Source organism: Oryctolagus cuniculus, chromosome 8 (assembly GCF_051225735.1).
Source record: "Oryctolagus cuniculus isolate XC-2025 breed Fujian yellow rabbit chromosome 8, ASM5122573v1, whole genome shotgun sequence".
Lineage (NCBI taxonomy): Eukaryota > Metazoa > Chordata > Mammalia > Lagomorpha > Leporidae > Oryctolagus > Oryctolagus cuniculus.
In genome coordinates, this window is record NC_142874.1 from 106,426,838 (window position 1) to 106,452,553 (window position 25,716).

Sequence of the window (25,716 nt, forward strand, 5' to 3'; positions counted from 1 at the left end):
GGATGAGGCTCCTGGCTTTGGCCTGGCCATTTGGGGAGTGAATCAGCTGATGGAAAATCTGTCTCTCCTTTCTCCTTCTGCCTTTCAAAGAAATAAGTAAATCTTTAAAAAAAATTCCAGCACCTAAACCAACTTGGGTTTTAATTCCATTTCCCCACAGACTTTGAGATACCCTAGTACACTGTACTTGTTTTTAAGTTTAGACTGTAGCGGCTGTGGTTCGCACCCTTGTGGTGTGGGCCGTGCGCATCCATCATGGGATGAACACGTCTCTGCCTATTCGTTACCCTCTCCTCCCGTTGTCTTCTCTCCTAGTTCTACTGCAGCTGCCGTCTGTGTCAGTGCTTCCCACTCCACTCTGAATTAACACCATCCATGACTCGGGTTGTGTTACTCTAAGGTCCTGAGGGTCTGAACAATTCCAATGCTCAGCCTGAGTGCTCAGGGCCAAATCTCCCTTCATCCCACAGCTGTAGGCACCCTTTTGTACCGCTGTCCTCTTGTGTCCACAGATGGGCCCTTCAAACCGTTCCTGGCCCTTCCCTAAAAGTGGCCCCACATTCAAGTCTTTGCTACAGCCTCCACCTCCCAGGGCAATGCCTTTTCGCCCAGCACAACCTTCCCAAACCCCATCCCCTCCTCAGTGCCGTCTGCTCCCTAAGCTTTCCTCTCCAGTTCCGCAGTATTTGGGCCTACTTTCTCATGGTGGCCACCGAATCTGACCTTCTACTGGGTGACTTGGGTGCATGACCTAAGGCCTCTATGAAAAGGAAGCTGTCCATTCTGCAAGGACAATAAGAAAGAGTTTTTAAGTTAAAACACCAAATTTATTGCATAATATTGAACTATATGCACGCACATAGAAAATAAACATTTCATATAACTGTATATCTCTTTTTTAATCTTGTTTTTATAAAGACTGAAAAACTACCAATTTAGCAATTGGAGTAAGTTTTAAAAACAAAAGGCAAAAATCTACAATTCTTCATTGAGATTTGATGCTGCATCGTGGTTCATAAATACTTCATTTTATATAAATAAGTCTTTCGTCTAGGTACTAGGAATTTAAAATTAGGATTATATGGATTCTTTGTTCACTTAGAATTTTCTTATCCCATGATGAGGAAGGTTGAGCACATATTATTGTTCAGATAGATATTTTAATTAACACAATTCCCCCCAATATCCCCCTGTAAACAGTTTAAATGTGATAAACAAAAACTCCATCATAAACAATGTCCTTAAGTCTTAGCAGTTTAGGGAAAAGAAAAACAATTTGAGTAGAAATTTTGCAATTTTAATAAAAATTTTTAAAAAATGGACTGCATGCATCTACCAGAAAGAAAGAGGAAGAATGGAACAGTAAGTCAAGTGACAACAAATGGGATGACATGAAGGAAAGAGGAAAGTCTGGTGAGAGAGGAGGGAAGGTGCAGAAAGGAGGAGAGAGGAAAAGGAACGTGGAAGAGGTCATAAAGTGACAAAAGGGACAAGAAATTTATTATTTCTCCTTTTCTTGCACAATACAGAGACTTAAAAAACTAATGGAACTCGCACCCAAAGCGAGATAACGGAAGGGTGGGGGACCTATCACTTCTCTGTTAGTCAGATGGACGTGGCTGAGCAACACACACCCCTGGGCTCGGCTGCAGGTCTAGGAGACCCTGCACATCTCGTGGGAGGCCTTGGCGATGGGCACAGCCTTGGGAAGGCTGCGGCTCCCTCCAGATCATTCTGGATGATGTGTTCATAAAAGCCCCCACGGATTCTTGGGCTCCACCAAAGCCAGGGATGCAGACCCAGCTGTCTGAAAGGTGGCGTTTCTGAAGTGGTCTTTTCCTTCTTTGGGATAGAGCCAGGCGGCAACAAGCCGGGGCATTCTGAAGGCTGCAGAGAAAGGAGTGTCCTGCATGCACTGGGCAACATGGAACGGTCAAGGTCATTCTTACAGAGCAACGGGAAGAGGACCAGGAAGCCTGGCACATAAAAGTCAAGGCTGAGACACACATTTGGGAAATGAAAGGTTAAAAATCCACAGCCATTTTATCCAGGAGAGAGCAACATATTCGCAAGTGCAAGAGACACTGGGTAATTTGATTTAAAACAAAAACAAAAACAGAAACACTTCCCATACAAGATCCAAATCTTTCACCCTATCCCCAACCCTTGATTTCTCAAGAAGGTTATTTGCTACCCACAACCCCAGAAACACACCAACCAGGTTCAGAAGTCAAAAGTCCCAACCCACTTAGACAATAAAAAAATAGAAATCACTCCCCATGATTTTCTGTATAGGCCTCCCTCAATGAAGACACTGAGGAAGGAAGGGAAATCTAGGACAAGCCGGGGAGCCTCAGGCCAAACTAAACCCCTCGTAGTTGTCGAGCGCCTGTGTCAGCCGCGCACTCAGAATCTCTTTGCTGCTGTACTTGGGGAGGTCGAGAAGGTTGTAGCAAGTGTGGGCCACAGGCAAGTAGTCTTCCCCGCTGGCGGTGGACTGGATGATGATCTGCAGGCTGCCCATGCCGTAGATGGGAATCCGGTCGCTGCCAGTCAGGAACACTGGGGAGAGAAGCAGAGGGCATTACCAGCCAAGTGCACCTGGGCTGTTCTCCAGGCAACGGAGAACGGCTGACACCCTGTGGCTCATGGGAGAAGTTCAAGTTCTCCAGAGGTTCCACCATGGGCTCAATGCCATGATGCTCAGGCGGCAGCCAGGAAAAAGGATGAAGCGTCTCTGACCTCAAAGGTCTCCTCAGAGCTCACACATCTGGTGCTTGTAACGCCTTAGCTACTGCATTTCCACTTGGGGTCTATTTTCTCTCTTTTCCCTGTATCTGCTTTTTTCCTCCAAATACAAGAGCCAACCCAGACACTGTATTAGACTTTCCACTATTGTGATAAGCACTGTGACATCGGAGGGAAGCAAGAGAGCAGCGAGAGCCAGATGCCTTTCCCTGTGTTTTCCAGCACCAGATAACTTTCTCCTGGTTGAACGGCTGAAAATTACTATAATGAAATCATCAGTTAAGGAGAACTTTCAAATAACTTGCCATTGCCTGAGGCTGTGATACAAAAATGTCTTGCCAAAATCCTTAGAGTTAATAAAAATTTCTGGAAGTAGACTGGTCTTTGGATATAGAATGTTTTTGTCTAAAGAAATCTCCAGGATCATGAGCAGGCTTCTCTTGAATGTCACAGCCCTCCAAGCTGACTTGGCAGCTCTCACTCTGTCATGCCACTCATAAGCTCCTGCCTCTCAATAGCCAACGTCACTAGGCAGAGGAGAAACAGAGCCCTCTGTAAGATTCTTGGGCGAGATCTCCATTCTTTCTCATCCTTGCTCCATGTAAGCGGTGGAATCTGGGGGTAAGTCCTGCAATAGTATTAATATATTAATATTTTCTCATCATTATAAAGCAAAATAGATGTCTCTCTCTCTTATAAGATTTATTTGAAAGAGTTACAGAGAGAGAGGAAGAGATAGATAGAGAGTGTTCTTCCTACCTCTGGTGTTCACTCCCCAGATGGCTAGGGCAGGGCCAGGCAAAAGCCAGGAGCTTCTTCCGGGTCCCCCACTAGAATGGCAGGGGCCCAAGCATCTGGGCCATCTTTTGTTGCCTTTCTAAGGCCATTATTAGGGAGCTGGATCAGAAGTGGATTAGCTGGGACTCAAACTCACATGGGATGTCAGTGTCACAGGCAGAGGCCATACCTGCTATGTCACAATGCCAACTCCAAAAGAAATTGTCTTTCAAACTCTGTTTTATATGGAGAAAAATGCATATGAGGGGACCTCAAAAGTTCATGGAAAATGGGATTAAAAGAGAAATTTTGGTATAAAAATATTTGAAATCCACACATAATTTTTCATAGTATGCATTTTCATAGTCACTGGCTAATTTTTTGTTATTTTTTAAAAAATATTTATTTGAAGGTAGAGTGACAGAGAAAAAGGGAGAGACAGAGAGAGATCTTCTATACACTGGTTCACTCCCTAAATGGTTGCAACAGCTAGATATGGGTCAGGCAGAAGCCAGGAGCCAGGAACTCCATCTCTGTCTCCTACATGGGTGGTGGGGGCTCAAGCACTTGGACCTTCACCTGCTGACTCTCAGGCGCATTAGCAGGAAGCTGGATCGAAGCCGTGCTGAGATGCCAGCATCACAGGAGCAAGCTTAGCCTGCAGTGCCACCAAGCCAGCCACACTGGCTGATTTCTAACCTTGATGACATAATGACACACATTTCAACTATTTTTAAGAGGCCAAATTTGTTCCTGTAAACCAGACTTCATTCTCCTGTCCAGGTGTATTATCTTTTTTAAATATCATCTAGTTCATGAGGACAACATAATATGCTCCCATGGATAGGAAATGATAGATAAATCCACAGAGGCAGAAAGACTGATGGAGGCCTTGGGAAGCAACAGGGAACGACTGCTGATGGGTACGGATTTCTTTTTGAAAGAAAAGATGAAGCACGTGTTCTAAAATGGACTATGTGGCAGGTTCACAACTCTGCACAGACTAAAAACCACTGGAGCATACACTTTAAATAGGTGAATAGTTCAGTACATGAATCGTAACTCAGTAAGACCTCTAGAAGTCACATCTCCCCAGTTCTATCATCAATGGACGCTGCGAAATTTTTAAAAAGTGTAAGAGATGAGGGAGGCTAATCCAAACAATTTCATAAATGCAATACTTGAAAAAACTAATTGCAAAAATGATTTTTTTCTTCCTTTCATGCAATGCTTTCTGTTAGTAGTAGATATAGATTAAAAACTTATGTTGTGCTTCAGATATCAAGACAAAAAGCACAATATAATCATTTACTTACTCACTATCATCCAAAACGGTTACACCTTACCTGCAGGCTGTACCATTGTACAACTCTCCATAAGACTACAATGTGGACAAATACCAGATTGGCATAACAGATACTTACAGAGGAACTTCTTCTTCTTTTCCAATGGAAACTCATGAAACGTTTCCCAAAATAGTTTCACAGTGGGATGTGTGGCTGAGTAATCACCCTTGTAGATGGCAGTCTGTCCAAAACAGAGAAAAAGAACGCACCTTACAGAACTAGAACAGTGTCACAGTGGACATTCTAGAACGTTTGCACCTGAGACGCAGGTGACCCTCAAGCCCTCCTGCTCCACATCTGCCTTGAGGGAGACCAGCCCCAGACCACCTGTGCAGGCTGTGACTGCCCTACCGGCACTCATGGAGAACACCTTACATGCTTACCTCTTCCAGTTCTTCCCAGTTGTAGTTGCTGTTCCCCACCATCATAGCCCTCAGTTCGGAAGGCTGGAAGAGCTCAAGGACTTTGCCACCACACACCTTCAGGAAACCACTGGAGAAGGCCGTGTACCACTCGTGAATTGAGACTTGGAAGACATAATTCACATATGCATCCACAAATTCCTGCCTGCAGGAAAACAAAAAAAAAAAAAAAGCAATTCATTGCACTCATAGACTTAGGGCATTTATGAAGCTACCTCTTCTATGCTGAGGTTCAAAATGATGAAGATCAAACTTCCTCAAATTCTCACACCAGGCAGCATCTGCATCTGGCAGGTTGGTGGCTCTCCACTCTCCCTCCTCTGTCCCTAGTCCTAGGATTCTGTCAAGTGTCCTAGGTGATCTGGGGCAGTGCAGGCCAGGGAGGAAGGGGAGGAGGCCACACAGGTAGAACTGCACTGCTGTCCTTACCTGAAGTGCTCCAGTTTCCATTTCTTAAGGTCCTGCTTAAAACTTAGTGCAGGAACAGGCACTCTAATACGGGACGCAGGTGTCCCAAGTACCAGCTTAACCTGCTGTACCACAATTCCAGCCTCACATTATCTTTTAATTCTATTTTTCCATGAATTTTTGACACCCCAATGTGATATAAGATATACGCATATCCAGTTTTTAAAATAAAACTATTAATGGAAAAGATTCCTTAATAACACTTATTTATAATGTATGAAAACTCAAAATACACATCATATTCATAAAAATTTTGCCTCTAAGAAAGAAAGGTGGGAAAAGGAATGGTATTAAGTGGATAAGGTTTTTTTTTTTTACTAAAAAATCTTAATCATTTGTTTACTCTGCATCATAGATATAAATATGTTTGTCACATTATCCTTTGTACTTCTGTTTTTTTACATTTAAAATTTTTAGAAATTTAACATGAAGAAGGATATGTCCTACTTATCAAATGCTATAACAACATTTCACATCTGACTCAAGTTTCCTGCAAGCAGGCACTTCTGACATGGTTACTATCCACACGAATAACTCACCAACAAACAGTACAGGGATAAGTGGGGCATAGGCATGTGTGATCCAGGCTCTGCCATGTCCTGTATCTACTAAGCCTCTATTTTTTCATCTTTAACATGAGATAAACACTCAGTTTTCAAAGTCAAGTCACTACATCAAATAACTGCACACCTTGATCATAGATGCTGAAAGTGCTCACCTTGCATTTAACACACTAATTCCCTAGTGGAATCCTGCCTCCAGGCTGCCTTTGGACTCAAGACTACAATGTCAACTCCTACCAGAGTTTCCAGCCCGATATCCTCCCCTGCAGATTTTGGATTTGCTGACTCCTCATCCTCCACCCCACCCCAACATACACAATGAGCCAGTTCCTTAAAACCAATCCCTGTCTCTCCAAAAATGCACACTTGTGTGCAGTTCACTGCCTGTTTCTCTGGAGAACCCGGACTTAAAGATTTTGGTACCAGAAAAGTGGGCACAATAAGAGCAAAGACCTGAAAATGTGGATGTGGTGTTGGAATTGGTAACGGTAGAATCTGGAAGAATACTGAAGAACTTAATAGAAAAAGCCTAGATTTCCTTGAAGAGATCATTGGTAGAAATATGGACATCAAAGGAGATTTCAGTGAGGTCTCAGGAAGAGAGGAGAGTCATAGAGAAAGCATCTATTGACTTTACAAAACACATGTATTGTCATAAACAGAACATTACTAGAATTCCGAACACGAAAGGTGCTTCTGGTGCTGTCTTGGGTGGAAGTGAGGAACGTTTTTGGAACTGAAGGAAAAGCAATGTTTGTTATAAATTGCAAATAATATGACCCACTTTGGTTCTAGTGTTTTGTGAAATGCAGACCTTGTAAGCAATAAAGCCAGATAGTTAGCTGAGGGTATTTCTGAGCAAAGTACAAAAGCTGCAGCCTGGTTTCTCTTTGTTGCCTATAGCAAAAAGGCAAGAGGAAACAGATAAACTGAAGAGGGAGCTTTTAAGCAAAAAGGAACTAACAATTGAAAGTTTGTGAAATCCTCAGCCTACCTAGATAGAATGCTCTCAAAACGGGATCTAGAGTGTAGCTGAACAATAAGTTGCTAGAGATTAGGGATATGACTCCCAGATCCAATCATCTCACCAGAAGTCAGGAAAAGAGATGCAGTTATACAGGAGAAATGGAGTAGATCTTCTTGTACAATAGCTTAGGCCCCTGTGAATTGCTTGTGAGACCAAAAGCGTTTTAAATGTTTCATACCAGCCAGAAACACTCGGAATAAGAAGAACAGGAATGGGGTGGAATGGAGGAAGGCTGTTGGATTTCTGGGAGTCTATAGGTAGGAAATGGACTGACAGAAGTATCTGCTGATGAATACACATTATCTGTCAAGAAAAGGGGTGAATAACAGCAAAGACTGTTCAGAGATCTGTGGAGTTGCCACTTCCCCAGTGGGTCCAGAGGGCACAGGTTGAAGGAATGGGGTCACCACCTCTGACCACGAGGTTTAGAGATCAGAGCATGAAGCCAAAGAGGTGCCTTAGGCTTTCTCAAACATTACAATCTAAAGAAATTTTCCATGCTAGCTTTCTGATATACTTGGAACTCATGACCCTTCTTCAAATTCTTCCCATTTAGAAAGGGAATGCCTATCCTACCAGCATGTTTTGGGAGCTGATAACTTGTCTGATTTCACATGCTCAAAGCTGTAGAGGAATTTTGCTTCAGGGATGAATCAGACTTTGAGTCTCACCCATCCTTGATTTAAAGGATAGATGATATATTTATTAGGGTTCTACAGAGAAAGAGAATAAATCGGGTGTGTGTGTGTATGTATGAGACAGAGACCCATGACAGTCAATGGGTGTGTTCCAGTACAAACACAGGAAAAAATGATGTCCAATTTGAAGACAGGAAGGTATCCCAGTTACTCACTTTTTGTTATACTCAAGAATTCGATTGATTGGATAAAGCCCACCTCCATTAGGGAGGGCAACCCACTTTCTCCCTTCTTGATTCAAATGTTAAACTCATATTTAAACATTTTTACAAACACATCCAGAGTCATATTTGGCTAAATATCCGGGGATAATTAGGGGATAATGGGATGGAGTGAGTGCATTTTGCATGTAAGAAAGACATGAATGGGGGTGGGTGGGCACAGAATTAAGTGCTAAACTGTGTCCCCACCAGATTCATTTGTTGAAATTCTAACCCCTGGCATGCTAAAATGTATGACCTTCTTTGGAAATAGGGTCTTCACAGAGACAATCAAGTTAAAATGAGCCATTAGGGTATACCCTCATCTGCTGTTGTCCTTATAAAAATGGAAAACTTTGACACAGAGATACACTGAGGAAAGATTTAAAGAGACACAGGAGGCAGCCATCTCCAAGCCAAGAATAAGACCTGGAACAAATCCTTCCCACACAGCCCTCAGGAGTAATTAGCCCCACCAAAACTTTGATTTTGGACTTCTAACCTTCCTAATTATGAAACAATAAAGTTGCGTGAAGCCACTCAGTCTCTGGTACTTTGGTGCAGCACTCCCGGCAGACTAGCACACAGACTCTAATCTCTACTTGTCAGTTAGCATCATTTTCTCCATTTCTTTAACAATGACTGTGAACAGTTACACTCATTAGGTGTCAGTTACTGCAATAAGTTCTCAGATATATGTGATCTCAGTGAATATTCAAAACCACTCTCTCAGTGAGTTTTATGGTATGAGAATTATGTCTCAAAATATACACAGGATCAATTAAGAAAATCCTTTGAGTTGATAGGATCATTATTCCAACTCAAAACAGACTGCAGGACAAACAACTAGTACAAGGGCAGATGCAGACTTTGAAGCCAGGTGTCTGAATACAGACCTGTGCTCCCAATTGCCTCACCAAAGTGCAGTCCGCTCCCCCTGCCTTGCTTCATTTCCAATGTGACAGCTGCACAACAGTTATAGTAAATCAAGACAGAGACCTCACAGCGTGCCAGCTCATCTACACAATTCACAACAATGTGTTACCACAGTGCCACTTATGCCCTGAAGTCTACAAAGCCCACAAAATCAGACAGTCCTTCACAAGGAGACATATGTTTTAGGTGCATAAATTTAAAGGAACAGGTTCTACATATATTACCAGTGGTCTTCAGAAGTCTGAATCCAAACTGTAATAAGAGTCTTTTATAAATCTTGTCAAGCTGATTCTAAAACGTATACAAAAAAAAAAAAGCCAAGGAACAGGAGAAGCCAAAAAAGTTTAAGAATGAGCAAAATTTGGGGACTCACATTCCCTGATTGCAGTGCTGAGGGCCCAGGGCTGGGGGAACACGTGTTTCAGGGGAGAGGCCCAACAAGGGCCATAGGCAGAACCCATCTACTCAGACTTCTCACCCAGCAGCCCAGTGAGGAGGGCTCCCACGAAAACCCCAAAGGAGGAACCCCCACAGTTCCTCCCCCCCCTCCACAGAGCCCGGATTGTGGCTGGGATGCGCCATCTTGAGAGGGAAGCTGCTGGCAGAAGTTCTTGTCTCTCTTCTTTCCAGAAGCCCCAGAGACATTCCTGCATCCCAGCAGCAGCAGCCATGGCACTCAGGCCTATGCAGCATTCCGTGCTGTGGCACAGTGAGGCCAGGGCAACTAGAATACCCCTCAGTACTGAGCCCTGTCGGAACTGAGAATCACTCTCTTTCCCACCACCCCCATGCCCCCAGGCTGTGGCTGAGTTCCTGGGCTCCCGCCCTGTTGACTACAGAGACTCAGCTCCCTGCATGCTATGGATGGAATTCAGATTGGGATCAGGGACACATGTTGAGTCAATGCTTTGAACGTTGAGTATGCTGGGTGGGTGAACTGTGCTGGTGCCCTGAGCTCACTCTGTGCTGTTAATCAACTAGTTCACCCTGGAGCGGAGAAAATCTGTGACTGCAAACACAGAAACTGACCCAATTTCTACCACCACCACCACCCCCCCCCCACTGCCCATAGCCACAGGTGCTGCACCACAACCATCTTGGACTTCTGCCCCACCCACAAATGGTAGCCTGAGCTCCCTGGCACCAGCTAGCAAACACACTGGAGCTCCAGTGTAAGTCTCAGGTGGTCTATCAAACCCCAGAGGTGTGTCTCCAGGAATAAAGCCTTCAATATAAAAACAAAACAAAACAAAACAAAAAACAAAAAACCCCATCCTCTAGAAGTGACAGAAACAGGAGATACCCCAGATGCAGAAAAATCAATGTGATAACACAAGAAACATGAACAAGGCAGGCAATGATTCCCCAAAAGAACACAATAATGCATGAATATTGGGCTGTGAAGAACAAGGGTGACTGATGTAATGCTTAAAAAAGAATTCAAAAGAATGATGGAAAGGCCACTCAAAAATACAGAGAAATAAATATTAGGAAGTCAGTACATGAAATGGATGAAAGATCTGGCCTAGAAACAGACACTGAAAAAGAACCAACTAGAAACAATAAAAATGAAGAATTCAATAAGTCAAATAAAAAACATAGTGAAAAGCCTTAACAGACTGCTGAGGCAGAAGAAAAGAATATCTATCCTACAAGACAGGTCTTGAAGAAGAAGAGGAGGAGGAGGAGGAGGAGGAAGAGAAAGAAAAAAATCTAGAAACAGATCCACACATATTATCATAAAATTTGCAAAGGTAATTCAGTAGAGAAAGGATAACATTTTTAATAAGCAGTGATCAAATGACATTATATGCAAGAAATAAATAAAATAACCTTACAGTATGTAAAAGTTAATTCAATATGGGTCATAGCCCAAATGTGAAATCTAAAACTATAAAATTTTTAGGAGAGAACATAGGAAAAAATCTTTATAGCCTTGGATTTGGCAGAGATTCCTTAGATCTGACACCAAAAGAACCACCCATAAAAGAAAAATAATAATGCAGTTGATCTAGATTTTTCTATCTGCCCTCTGCAGACATTTACAAAGATGAAAAGTCAGATACTAGATAAAATATTTGCAAACTACATATCTCACAAGGGATTTGCATCCTATACAAAGTAACTTTTGAAACTCAAAAGTATAAAAACAAAATTCAGAAGGTAGGTAAAATGTTTAAGCAGACACTTTATCAAAGAAGACATAACAGTGGCCATAAGCACTCATTATTAAGGATATCCCTACATAGCCATTAGATTATGGGAAATAAACAACCTTGCAAATCCAAATGCTAGCGAAGATGTAAAACACCCTACATTGCTGGTGTGAAAGAAAATTGGTCTAGTTGTTTCAGAAAACAGTGTGATAGCTTCTTATAAAGTTAAACATGTATGTACCATGTGATCCAACAAATCCACTGTTGGGTTTTTCTCCAAGAGAAGTAAAAACATATGTTGATACAGAAACACACAGTGAACAGCAGTATCACTCATCATCATCACTTAAAAAAACCCAGAAACACCACAAATGGGGTTATTAACCCATAAAAAGGAACAAGTTACCAATGTATCTGACAATACAGAGGAATCACAAATGAATCCTGGTAGGTAAAAAAAAAAAAAAAGCCAGGTTCAGAAGGCTGCAAGTATATGACTCTGTTTACATGAAATTCTAGGGGAAAAACAAAATTCTTGAGCTGGTTAACAGATCAGGGTCATCAGGGCTAGGAGTGGGGCAAGTGCCACAAAGAAGCTTCTGGAATGATGCTATCTGCCCTGTATCTTGATTATCATAACTATATGGTCATAGTTTTAGTCTTATTACTATGACTATATAACTTGCTTACATGACTATACTTGTGAAAGCATTCCCCCCAAAATTTTAATGCATATAAATTACACTTCTCTAAAACACACTTTTAAAAATCCTAATTTAACACTGAAGTTTAATGTCTAAGAAATGGAAACATAAAAATCTTAAAAAGATGAGCACACCTTGGATGAAGCAAGTTAGTCACATGGGTTTGACTAAAATTTGTGTTTTTTTTGGTTTTGTTTTGAAGTCTGTCCCAACTTCTATATGATGAGTCAGCAGGCCTGGTTTCTGCACTGAGCTGCCCATGTTATTTTTCTGCTTCTAACGCCATTATATATAAAATGAGAAAAAGCATTCCTGCTCTCAAGGTGGCTGTGGCCATCAAGAGAGATTATTTTATCAACTGGATGGGCGAGAGAGCAGATACAGTGTCAGCTAACCAAATGTCATACATGCAGGTACTCCAAAACTACATGGAAAAATGCAATGGTGCCAAAACAAATGGAAATCCAAGCAGACCTTTTTTTTTTTCCAAAATGCACATTTTCCATGTAGTTTTTGAAGACTCCCCAATTAATACATCAAATTCAGTCAGGAATAAGACTGAAGTTGCAACTTTTTTTAATGACTTATTCGAAAGGCAGAACACCTAAGCAAAGGGGAGAGGGAAAGAGGAGAGAGAAGGAGAGATCTTCCACTCATTGGTTCACTCCCCAAATGGCTGCCGCAGCCAGGGACCAGTCAGGCCAAAGCCAGTAGCAAGGAGTTCCATCCTGGTGTCCAACATGGGTGGCAGGGGCCCAAGTAATGGGAATATATTGGGCTTTTTGCACCTAAGGTGTCCAGTTTTAAAAGATTACTGTAGGTTATCTCTGCATACTAAAACATTTTGTAAACTGAAAAATACCCATCAAGTTATATATTACATTTTGTAAGTGAAACACTCATGTAGCTTGCTGCTACATGTCAACACCAAGTTATTTACACACTAATATTCACAAGAATGATACACAGCACCAACTGTATGTTGCAAAGTTATTTGCAAAGATTCACACGTGTAAAGCTGCAGCAAATCCCAATACAGGAGGAAGTATTCCTCAGATCCCTGGAAAGTCCATTTGCTGCCATACCTAACACATGTGCTGGAATTCTTCATTCCGTAGCCAGGCATTTGGTGCAATGGTTAATGGCTACATCCTGTACCCCAGTGCCTGGAATAGAGTCCACTTTGGTTTCTGACCCAGGTTCCCACTGTTGTGTATCCTGGGAGGCAGCAATGATGGCTCAAGAACTTACTTGGGATCCTGCCACCCACGTGGGAGACCAAGACAGAGTTTCAGGCTCCTGGCTTTGGCCTGGCCCTGTCCTGGCTCTTGTAGGCACTTGGGGTGTACACCAACATACAAATCTCTACAAATAAATAAAAATGAATTCTTATTCAAGAAGCCCTGACACTGACTTAATAAACAAGATAAGTTCTGCTACTACAGAACTATTCCCTGTTTACATGATTTCAGAGCCAAGTTACAAGCAAGACACATGGAGCAGTCACAGAACTGCAGTGTTCCTCCAGGACAACGGCTGTGTGTACAGACACATGCCTGTGTGTCCCTAAGACACTAAACACGAGCTTCAACTGACCTTGTCCTAAGACCCATGCTACAGACCTCCCCAAGGGCTAAACACCTTCTAGAATGTACACCAGGACTCAGAACTCTGAGATTTCCTACTCAGATGGCTCCAAAACTGCTTGCAGGGCCGGTCCCACCAAGAGACACTTGGTGTCACTAGGACATTTGCCTCTAGGTCTGAGATGGCCAACGGAGGCAGTCAGGTAGACTAATGGGCACGACGAGGCTTGGAAATGCACACTGCCTAGTATACACTCTTGCACACCAGATTCCCAAAGGGTCAGAAAGGAGCCAGGTTTCCCGCGTCTCCACTCTCTGGAAATGAATGTGGAGGAATCAGAGAGGGGAGAAAGGCGGAGTCCACAGGTAGAAATGACCTATCACCCAGGCAAGGCTTACTACAGCGAGATGTGAAAAACAGCCAATAAAAGACACAGCGTGCTGGGGGCTTCAAAAAGTTCATGGAAAAGTGCCCATTTGAAATTCCATTTTCCAGGAAATTTGTGAAGCTCACGTGTGCCCAAGGTTTTGATGAGAGTGGGAATGCACGGAAACTAGGGGTTAACCGGCCAGGTGTCCAGCAGTGGGACAAGTGCCGCGGGCACCCACAGGGTGCCCCACTCCGCAGGGGCGGATGGTGGGGTTGGCTGAGGGAGGTGCAGGCGAGGGTGGCGGCAATGCGGGCGGACAGGCGGGCGGTCAGCGCGATCTACCCCAGTAGGAGCTCACGGATGTTACCTGACAGCCCGCAGCCAGTCAGGTGTGTGCCTGCGTGGGGGGAGGGGGGGGGCGGGGCCGCGGCTGACTTAACCCCGCGCGGGCTTCTTCACCGCTGCCTCTGCCAAGCAGATGGGTTGCGCGGCCGCTGTGGGAGCCAGCATAGACCTCTGCGGCAACACTTTGAACATGGCCGACCACAGCCCTGCGGAGCCGAGCCCGGCGGCAGCAGCGAACAAAATAATGTCCGAAGGTGATGGCGCCGACCCCGACGGTGCGCCCGGCGATTCTGACAGCACTGCTGCTCAGGAGACCCAAACCCCTGTGGAGAACACGCCAAAGCCAAAGAGCGACTTTATGGAGAGCCTGCCAAACTCCGTGAAATGCCGGGTGCTGGCCCTTAAAAAGCTACAGGAACAGTGCAGTAAGATAGAAGCTAAGTACCAGAAGGAATTTCATGCACTGGAAAGGAAGTATAGCGAGATCTGTAAGCCCCTCCTCGCCAAGGTCCAAGAGCTCAGGAGCGAGGTGAAGAGCTGTGCCTGGACCCTGGAAGGGGAGGAGGAGGACGAGGAGGAGTACGAAGATGCGGAGGAGGGTGAGCAGGAGGAGGTGGAGGTGGAGGGGGCGGCGGCGGCCGCACGCGACTCCCACCCCCACGCCGAGGTGCCTGAGGACGCCGAGAAGTAAGGGGACGGCGGTGCCGAGACGCGGAGAGCCGGCGACAGACCAACCCCATTCGTGTTATTATGATGACTTTTAATACTGTATTGGTGGACTTTTAAAAAGGCTCAGTTTTTTGGACCAAAATACAATGTGAATTTATCCTCACATTTCTAAAATAGATTCAAAAGGCAGCAATCAGATCCTGGCCAGCCCGTTTCCAATCCGACTCCAATTGGGACCACAGTAAATATCTCGCAAGGTATCCAAGAAAGCCGACTTCAGCTTCCGTCGATTTTGCTTGGCTTGGCTTCTCTCCGCTGCGAGGGTCGCGGCTGAGGCAGGAGAGGCGTCTGGAGCTGGAAGGGCTCCTCAGCGCGGGCTTTGCACCGCGCGCACTGCACAGCACCCAGCCCAGCCGGAGCCCGGACTCAGCGCTTCATCCTTACATTTCTGGTCCCGACACTGCCCAGTGCTGAAGGCAGAGCCCAGAAAACACCACCTTCGAGCCCTGGTTTCCGTAAGCCAGACCTCAGCAGCTTTGCACTGCAGGGGAGAGTGAGGCGGCGGTGGGATCCTGACCACTCTTGAGTTCTGAATACTGAGAGAGGTGTGTTCCCCGAAGGGAGAGTGTCCAACCTGTATAATGTCGTTGACATCTGTTCTCCTCAGTTCCCACATGTTGATGTCTTTTCTGGGTAGTGTCTTGTTTATGAAGATTTAAAGATACCCCCCGACGTTTAAGTATTTGAATCACGTCCCCTAGTATTTCAGAAGTGTTAATTTACTCGAAGAGATGTAGAACGTAGCATATCCTGTAAAGCATGTGTATCCATCCAGTGTTACATAGTTTGATCTTTGTGAAGTCTTTCTGTCAAGTAGCTTTTAGAACTCCTCAATGAAGCTAACGTTTGGAAAAAATATATACTTGAAGAACCAATCTAAATGTGTGCCCTTACCCCAGCTCAGAATTATAAAGGGTTTAAGTTTGCTTGTATTAGCTGTGCCTTCATTATTTTGCTATGTAAATGTGAAATATTGAATAAAAAATGGTGCATAATTGAATTTTACTGCTTGAGGATAGACTGGCATACAGGAAGGACTTTTAGGAAGAAGGCATTTCACATAAAGACTTAGCTTCTTTGTGGGTTTTGAATTATGTGTGAGCCAGTGATCTATAAAGAAACAAAGTTGTTTACCACTGTGGTATTAATAAAACAGTATTTTCAAAAAAAATTGTATTCTGACTACCTTTTCCTCATCTATGAAAGTAAGACTCTTTCCCTCAGAGGCAAGAATGAAGAACAAATAACTTACTACACATAAAACCCACCGAACAATGTCTGACACATAATGCTGAGTAATTTTTAGCTATTATTATTTCTACAGAAAAGATAAAGATACCAACTGGAAATCCAGTCCTCCTCCTCCTCACCCATTACAAAAGGGGAGAAAATGATCATTATATGCCTACATGTATGGTTCCTTATCAGAGGAGAACATGCCCCTTACTTCTGAAATAGGAAATTCAATAAACTATAAACTATTCTGTTTTGGTTTCCTCAATGTATAATCAGGTTTTGATTTCCTTCCAGAAAGAGTAAGACTTTAATGTGATATTATGTATATATAAAAAGGCTATTTCAAGTTTCTATTTAGATATTCTAGATGAAGCAAAAATAATTTAAAAAACTAGACTACAAAAAAAAATCAGATGCCATTTTCTGTTTCCTTGAAAGGTTAAAATTACACAGAAGAAAAATCAGAATGTTCTTTCCCTGGGGCACAGATGGCAGTGCTAACCTGTTGCTAATGACAACAGTGAGTAGAACAAGCCTGAGGTGATGTGAGTCTTTTCTTATGTGCAGACCTACCACAAGAGAAAATCCTGATAATCTATTATGTAACTCATGACTATCTTAATAGAAGAAAGAAAAATTAATTTCTTATCTCCAAGACTAGAATAGATAGTCAGTTCATATATTTTCTATCTCTGGTAAAAAGCAAAAATGTTTAAAACACAAAGGGTATACTTCAGGAATTTTTTTCCTGTAGGCTTAAAATTATATATATATATGTCTGTATACATATGTGTGTATATGAAAATTATATATATATATCTGTATACACATGTGTGTATATGAAAATGAAGATAATCAATTGAAAAGCTATTATAAGTTTTGATGTATTGACTGGTTATCAGAAAAATACAAAACCAGTAACTTTCTAGGCATTAATAAAATATATAGGAAAGGGTCTCTCTTACAGCAGAAATAAAAAACCATTTTTAACAGCTAAATAAAAATGTATATAATCTATATAAAAAAACAGGCAACACAGGCCTTTGGATTGTAAGATTGAATATCACAAAAATATGTGTATTACTCAAAGTAATTTGTCCCAAATCAAAACCCAAACTGGATTTGGAACTTAATATAATTACTCTAATGTTCACCTACAAGCATAGCTAGGAAAATGTAGAAATACAGAAACAACAGATTTTTTTTTTTAGATTCAAAACTTTTTAATTGAAGAAAATACATTAAATATCAAATCCTGGGCAGGGAAAGGCTAAGATTAGGGAAAAGACAGAGGAAGACTAAAAGACATAATCAACAGATATGGCAACACAAAAATTAAATTACAAGGATTTAAACATACAATGGACATTTTCAAATGCAAACTGGGAATAACATCTACAATAAAACAGGATGGCAAAAAGTTAACAGTGTTAATAAAATCAAGATGTCATATAAATCACAAAAAAAAATCAGGTTGTCCTAGGAGAGTAATACATAAAGGACATCATACATAAAGGATATCATTTTCAAAGAGGAAACGTAGCAATCCCGGGGCCAAAAGATGGGTTTCTATACTGCAGCGCTCGACACAAAGGCTCTGGCAAGATCAGGAGCCATGCTCCCAGCTGTGTGCTCTGGCTGGCCGGCAATCTCTTATGATAAGGCTTCAGCTACGGTGCCTTCTAGCTCTCTGATGTATAGGGATGTCTATGATGCCCTTCCTATTGGCAAGTGATTTCCACGGTATCCTAACTGGGCTGATCTGTACCTTCCCACTTCCTGGACTACTTGAAGAGTTCATCAGGTAGCCATAAAACCTGCACGTTAACGTCCAGCAGGACACCCTCCCTTCAAGGCAGGTCAGAAAACTGCCTTCAGCAGGCCATTTTAACCTACTGGAGGCCCAGATCAGCCCACCATGCACAGAGTAACGAGTAGACAGAGAGGCATCACACACTGAGCCAGTGCTGAGAGCATCCTGCAGAACAGGGCAGATGACTGAGACTCCCCATGCAAGTGTGGTTCAGCAGCTCTCCCTGCCTCGAGCTTTCCACTCGGCGCGTACACACAGACACTCAGCTCCTGTGCACACACCTCTTACTGCGATGAAACTCACATCACAAAAACTGAGTCATTTTACAGGGAATGATTGGTAGCATTTTATAAATTCACCATGTCACACAACCACTTAATTCATCTTTTAAAAACAGAAAATATGCTAGAACAACAGTAAAAGGGATCAATATTGTGTAGAATATGTACAATATGCCTACGTATGAAAGAAGTGGAATATGTTTCCAATGAAATTGTATTTCTTAATTTTTTTGGTAAAATGAAAACATGATGTAAAGACTGTGAAATAGAGATTCACACACACATGATGCATCAACTGGCATAGTTCATGAACAAAATCAACTTAGCAAAAACAACTGCTAATGGATTCAAAAGCTACACACTTTAATTCAATTTCACCCTGGGGAGCTCATCAATAAAAAGCAATTTTAAAGGCAAAAAAAACTTGATATGCATAAGATGTCTTAATAAGATTTAATAAGATTGTTTAATCTTATTAAAAGTGATGGGAGAAGAAAAAGGGGGATAAAAAAGAACAAGCAAGGTATCTGAAAGCATAGGAACAGAAAATACACATTCACAGACAATGCAGCCATTATTAAGCGTGTCCAAGAGGGTTTCAACATTTCACAGCTTGTGCAATCACTATCTTCACCAAAGGTAAAAAATTCAGACATTCCATCCCATACAGATATATATGTTTTTTTAAACTATGGCAACTTAGTTTTTAAAGATTACATAGTCTGCCTAAAAAGAAAAACAGCCAACTTGTACAAAGTCCTTCTTCTCACAGGGAGAGGGGACAGGCACTCTGCAGCCCCAGTCTTAGCCTGAGGCTGCTCGTCGGCGCTCAGGGAGCACAAACACCTGACTCAAACACCTGTCTGAATCCTGGGCTTGCAGCTGTTTGGACAAGTGACTTGTGCCTCTCCGAGCCTCAGTCTCCTGATCTGTAAAGCGAAGAGGCTTACATGTCAAGTACATAGAACAGCGCCTGACCCATGGTAAGCTCTCCCACCAGTGTTTGCGGCACTTTGACTACGTGCTATTCCTCTAACAGTCCAATGCAAACACAACGCACACCTTAAAGAGACTAGCCCAAGATACCAACTGAAGTCTGTCAGAGTCTCAACTTCAATAGGACTCAAGGAACTTGTCATGCCTAAGTTTTATTCTCTGTTCTCTCTGTGGAAGCATCCAGGTATGCTTACCTTAGCTAAGCCTGGCAATTCTCACTGAATGATCCTTTTACTATTTACTCTTTTAATACGCAATTGTATTTAACTTAATTGTGTCAAATTTGGGGGAATGTCGACTAATGCATAGGTCTTTTGTTAATGGTAATAACCCCATGGTGTAGGGTCTGGAAATACTTAACAATTAGTGGTCATGTAATACGGTGTTATCCAGATGTGACTACCAGCTGCGGCTTGACAATCCGGCCACAACACCACCACCAGCATTCAGCCACAGATGCCCTTTTACCTGTTTATCTGTAACTCACTTAACTGTGTAGCTCTTGTGCTAGGACAGACAACAATTCTAAGCCAGATGGAATGGAATAGAATACAGATATGGACATCTGCCATTCCATATCTGTATTCTATTCCATTCCATCTGGCTTAGAATTGTTGTCTGTCCTAGCACAAGAGCTACACAGTTAAGTGAGTTACAGATAAATGGCAGATGTCCTAAATAGCACTCTGGCCTCAGAATCAGCCCTAAAGGCTTTCGGAGCTGGCTGAAAAGCTCATGAGAGTATCTCAGGCATGGAAAGCCAAGACACTCTAGCAAAAGATCTCTGCGAGTGAGATCCCAGTGGAAAGAACAGGTCATCAAAGAAGGAGGTACCTTTCTCTGAAGGGAGGAGAGAACCTCCACTTTGACTATGACCTTGTCTAAACAAGATAAGAGTCGGAGAACTCAGAGGGCTTCCATAGCCTTGGAAACTCATGACTGGAGCATAGGGAGATTACTGATGCCATAGACAGGAGTGTCAATTGGTAAAGTCAACAACAGGAGTCACTGTGCACTTACTCCTCATGTAGGATCTCTATCCTTAATGTGCTGTACATTGAGATTTAATGCTATAACGAGTACTCAAACAATATATTTCACTTTGTGTTTCTATGGGGGTGCAAACTGTTGAAATCCTTACTTAATGCATACTAAACTGATCCTCTGTTAAAAAAAAAAAAAAAAAAGAAAAAGAAAAAGAAAAAGAAATTATCAATTCCCAACTTGACTCTCACTGGGATTAAACATGACAATAGGTCTGCTCTGATTTCATCATCATTTAAAAAAAAATCATCTATTATTTTTCACTTTATGTTTCTGTGTGGGAGCAAACTGTTGAAATCCATACTTGATGTATACTAAGCTGATCTTCTGTATATTAAGATAATCAAAAATGAATCTTGATGTGAATGGAAGGGGAGAGGGAGTGGGAAAGGGGAGGGTTGTGGGTGGGAGGGACGGTATGGGGGGGAAGCCATTGTAATCCATAAGTCGTACTTTGGAAATTTATATGCATTAAATAAAAGTGGTTCCTTACCAAAAGAGCCAAGGAAAAAAATCACCAAATGTGTAGGTTCCAGCTATAGTGGTATTGAAAGAGACATATCCTGTCAATACTTGACAATGCCCATAGATATTCTGGTCATAGGGACTGGGGAGCTGTTCCCTATATCTTTCAGATAGAGGGCAAAGGTACAGCTAAACATATTGAACGCACAAGACACCCTCTGTGCCCAACATATGTACAGGCACACTTAGACACAGGTACATTCTCTCTCTCTCTCTCTCTCTCTCACACACACACACACACACACTCACACACAAACACTCAGCAAAGAACTGTCTGAAATGTCAACAGCACCAGAGTAGAGAAATTCTGGGCTTGAGCAGAATGCCATCCTCCTGGCCTCCTATGGGTCACACTGGGTCACTGTCTCTGGATTCACTCTGAATCTACAATAAAAACAAGCTCTTGGATATTTCCATTCATGAACTCACTTTATGCTCCTGGCCTCACCAGCTCCTTTTCTCAGATACATCAGCTGTGGAAAAGATGTCATCGTACCTGTTAAAAACTTCTTGTGTCAATTTGTTAAGTCAACAACAGGAGTCACTGTGCACTTACTCCTCATGTAGGATCTCTGTCCTTAATGTGCTGTACATTGATATTTAATGCTATAACTAGTACTCAAACAGTATTTTTCACTTTGTGTTTCTATGTGGGTGCAAACTGTTGAAATCTTTACTTAATGTATGCTAAACTGATCTTCTGTATATAAAGAGAATTGAAAATGAATCTTGATGTGAATGGACGGGGAGAGGGAGTGGGAAAGGGGTTGTGGGTGGGAGGGAAGTTATGGGGGGGAAGCCATTGTAATCCATAAGCTGTACTTTGGAAATTTATATTCATTAAATAAAAGTTAAAAAAAAAAAAAAGAATACAGATATGGAGTTGGTATTCTCGTTGAATTTTCTTCCAGGAAAGCTACCACAGCAAGTATCTTACTATTAACTTCAGTGCCAAGTTTTAGAACTCCAGCAGTTACATTATTATAGTTCTTGCAATTCATTTCCTTAGTCACACAACACAGGACCCCCAGTGACTACATCATGGCATATAACAAAGGAAATAGAAGCTGGAATGAATCAGCTTTTGTAACTTCACACAGTCTGTCTTACCAGGATCACAATGCACTTCACTGCCAAGATTTATTTCTGTTGTGTACAGCATAAAAGGGAAAAAATAATTCACTTGTGTTTTTTCTGATTGTTGATGACCACAACAGCTACATCAGGTAGTGTGGCAGTGATGACACCAGGTTCTTGGAAGCTGTCTAACAGTGTTGTAGACTGAATGTCTGTGCCTCACAAGTTCACTGAGTGAAACCCTAGCTTCCAATGTGACGGCACTCAGAGTGGAGGCCTTTGGGAAGATTACAGGAGGTCATAAGGACAGACCCCTCACAAATGGGACTAGTGCCTTTGTAACAGTCAGGAGTGAACTCACTTCCTCTCTTTGTTCTCTACCACCTGTAGATATGGTGAGAAGTCAGCAGCCTGCAACTGAGGAGAGCCCTCACCAGAACCAGAACCCAACCATACCAAGCAGCCCAATCTTGGGCTTCCAGCCCCCAGAACTGTCAGAAATACATGTCTGTTGTTGAAAAGCCACTCAAACTATTTTTTTTTGTTATAGCAATCAAAACTAAGCAACCCAGTAACTCTGACAGCAATAGGTCCCCTGCCTGTCACAAAGTGACACAGAAACATACACGGCAGTGCCTAAAGCAGAGTGGATGAGCTGCATGCCCACTGAGTGCACGAGGAAAAGCCAAACGACAATTCCAAGTCAACACAGGAGCTGTTCCACACTTCAGTCTCAGACACAGTGTACTGGAATCCCCTGTTAGCAGCATCTAGCACCGTGGGACACTGTTGTACAAAGACTTGAAAAACTTTAGCTGCTATTGCTTAGAAAGCCACAGTAAACCCCCCCCCCCATGCCATTTTTTGTTATACATCAGATAATAATACAGATTCCCTTCTGTAATACTATGGGATATATTTTTTGGTTTTCATTTGCACTCCTTAGGTCATAACCCTCATAGTCCTACTGGTTTCCAGAATGATCAGAGCAATAAGATTAAAATATGAACCTGCTGTCCTTGGTTCCTAAAGCAGCTTCGGAATTGCCTCAGAGCAAGAAAGGTAAAAGATAAGTCTTCTGCGGTAATGCCAGGGCGCCACTCCAGGTATCTCTCTCTGACCTTCTGCCCTCCTCATCCCCCTCAAAGGCAGGTCGTGGCAGCTAAAAAGATACTCGACTTCCTCCTGCCTTAAGATCTAACCACAGGGAAACTGAGCTCCCTGATCTTCCCTGTCTGATAGGGGGTCATAAGACCCCTCTTCCAAACAAGAATCTGGGCAGGCCTGCTGGGTCCCTCATCAGTGTATCAGCACGAGTTCATTCCTTTTTGTCCAAGCACATTTCTGCACAGCTGTCATGCTTTAATCATGTTTCTGTGATGAGCTTTCACAAAAACCTCAAAAGACAGGGTTCTGAGATCTTGCAGATAGCCAAGCACATGGAGGTTCCTGATGGGGGCTGCCCGGAGCAAGCACGTAGTTCCATGGCCCGCCCCTCAGACCTCACCACATGCATCTCTTCACCTGGATCCCTGACTTATCCTTTATCATAAACCAATAATCCAAGTGTTTCCATGAATTCCATGAACCACTCAACCAAATTATTCAAACCTGAGTATGCAGTTGCAGGAGCCCTAATTTCTGGCATGTGAAGAAGGGAGGACCGTTTTGTGGGGCTGAGCCCTCAGCCTGTGGGATCTGACACTACCTCCGGGTAAACAGGGTCGGCACTGAATTAGAGTACAGGACACCTGGTTATCTGCTGGGGAATTAATTGCTTGAGAAGGGGAGAAATCCTCCACACCCTTTGGGGTCACAGAAGGGATCCACGTAGTGAGTGTGTAGGAAGAGAAACTAAGTTGGAGTTTGTTTTTCTACGAGAGATTCACTTTCCCATCACTCATGGAATTATGTTTCATCTTTCTCTTAAAGAACATCTGCATCATCGGGCATCTCCCTGTGGTAAATGTGTTGTCAGGAGCAGCCCTGAAGTCAAACAGGCAAATAACTGAGAAGCCAGAAAAAAGGGATCTGCCTGCCTTTTAAACAAAGGTGTGCCTTTCTGGCTGGGCCAGGGGTCACTGGCCTTGAAGACCACTCATGGGGTTCAGCAATGTTCATGAGCACATCTATGGCAGCGATGCGAGAACAGTGTCGGTGGGAGAGGATGATGGACCCACTTGTATCATCTTGTGATTCCTCTGCTTACAAACCCACAACAGCTCCTTATGACTCGTGAATGCAGCCTGCCTTTGCTCTCAAAATCTCCTACAGCTAGTCCCCTAGCTCAGCTAACGTGGGGTGTCCCAATGAGGGTTCCCCAGCAATGCTCTGCCCTCACTCACTGTTCACCGTCTGTAATAACCACCCAGGGCTTACCTGCTACTTTACAGGGCACCTTTCATTTCTCTACCTGCCAATGACCAAACCTGAGCAGGCTTCCAAACCCAGCTCCGTCCCATTTCTGTCCTCCCAGTGCACCTGTCCAGCTTGATTCCTCTGAATGCCTTCAGATTCAGACACTCAATCTGGTCTCCATATTCCATTTGTGGTTGTACTCATTACCCTAAACAGACTGGTAAACTTCAGTATTCCCACACACTGTGTCTTACAACTGTCAGTTGATTCAATTGTTGATTCAAAAAAAAAATCTGTTGAAAAAGGAAAAAGATAACAAGAGTAATAGGGAAAAAAGAAGCAGAGGGACAAGAGGAAAACTCAGAGCAGAAAGAAAACAAAACAAAGGAGCTATAGGTTCCAGCAAGGACCTGGACTGCAGCCAGGGTTGCCAACTTTCTCTGCCTGCACCAGATCACGTTCTCCACCCAGGGCACTGGGCATACAGAGCACTACGGTGACCCCCAGAGCACAAAGGTGTTCTGAACAGTTCCCGTCCTCAGGCTGCTTGCCTACAACATAGTTCGCTCTGACAAATGATGCACACGTTATCTTCTGAAACCTGATGCGAAAGCAAAGACACCCTTTGAAAGACTAAAGGCTATCATAGTTACGTGTCACTTAATCATGGGGACAGGTTCTAAAAAGCGCATTGTCAGGCAAATGTGTTGGTGTATGAATAGCACAGAGCATGAGATGGACAGGTCAATCACCAGGCAGCCTCTTGAGTGATCAAGAGACCCAGTAAACATGAGATGGATGGGGCTGCTGCCAGCATACTGTTCTACAGTACATCTTTATGAATAGGAGTACATTCTAAAATCATTAAAAGTATAGTATGGGGGCCGGCATTATGGCAGGTAAAAGCCATTACTTGTGATATTGGCATCCCATATGGGTGGTTTATATCCCAGCTGCTTCACTTCAGATCCAGATCTCTGCTAATAGTCTAGGAAAGCAGCAGAAGGTGGCCCAAGTGCTTGGGTCCCTGCCACCCACAAGGGAGATCCAGATGAAACTCCTGGCTCCTGGCTCCTGGCTTCTGCCTGGTCCAGCCTTGGCCTCTGTGGTCATCTTGAGAAGTGAACCAGTGGATGGAAGATATATCTTCCTGTCTCTCTCTCTCTCTCTCTGACCTTCAAATAAATAATATTTTTAAGTATCCAGTAAATGCATAAACTAGAAGCACTGTCATTATCAAGTATTTTGTACTCTGCATAGTTAAGCACAAGCTGTACTTGCAAGTGACTGGCGGAACAGGTTTGTTTTCA

At 43.0% G+C, this 25,716-nt stretch overlaps 2 protein-coding genes across 6 annotated transcripts in view; one reads left to right on the forward strand and one right to left on the reverse strand.

Annotated features, from left to right (window-relative positions):
* Positions 1-805: 805 nt before the first annotated feature.
* HERC3 (HECT and RLD domain containing E3 ubiquitin protein ligase 3) overlaps positions 806-25,716 on the reverse strand; it is a 143,420-nt gene continuing 118,509 nt past the window's right edge. For all 5 annotated transcript variants that reach the window (XM_008267611.5, XM_008267612.5, XM_089303086.1 and 2 more), the window contains 3 exons: positions 5,255-5,438; positions 4,950-5,052; positions 806-2,562 (listed from right to left, as the gene is read on the reverse strand). In XM_008267611.5, the coding sequence (XP_008265833.1) occupies positions 2,354-2,562; positions 4,950-5,052; positions 5,255-5,438 (496 nt within the window). In that variant the 3' untranslated portion in view covers positions 806-2,353. The remainder of the gene's footprint in view (positions 2,563-4,949; positions 5,053-5,254; positions 5,439-25,716) is intronic.
* Positions 14,436-17,002, forward strand: NAP1L5 (nucleosome assembly protein 1 like 5). The gene has a single exon (XM_008267610.5). It carries the CDS (start codon positions 14,481-14,483, stop codon positions 15,036-15,038), a length of 558 nt encoding a protein of 185 aa, XP_008265832.3. The 5' UTR covers positions 14,436-14,480; the 3' UTR covers positions 15,039-17,002.

Excerpts from the sequence above, each read along its gene's own strand:
- NAP1L5 (XM_008267610.5), top strand. The coding sequence starts at position 14,481 with ATGGGTTGCGCGGCCGCTGTGGGAGCCAGCATAGACCTCTGCGGCAAC.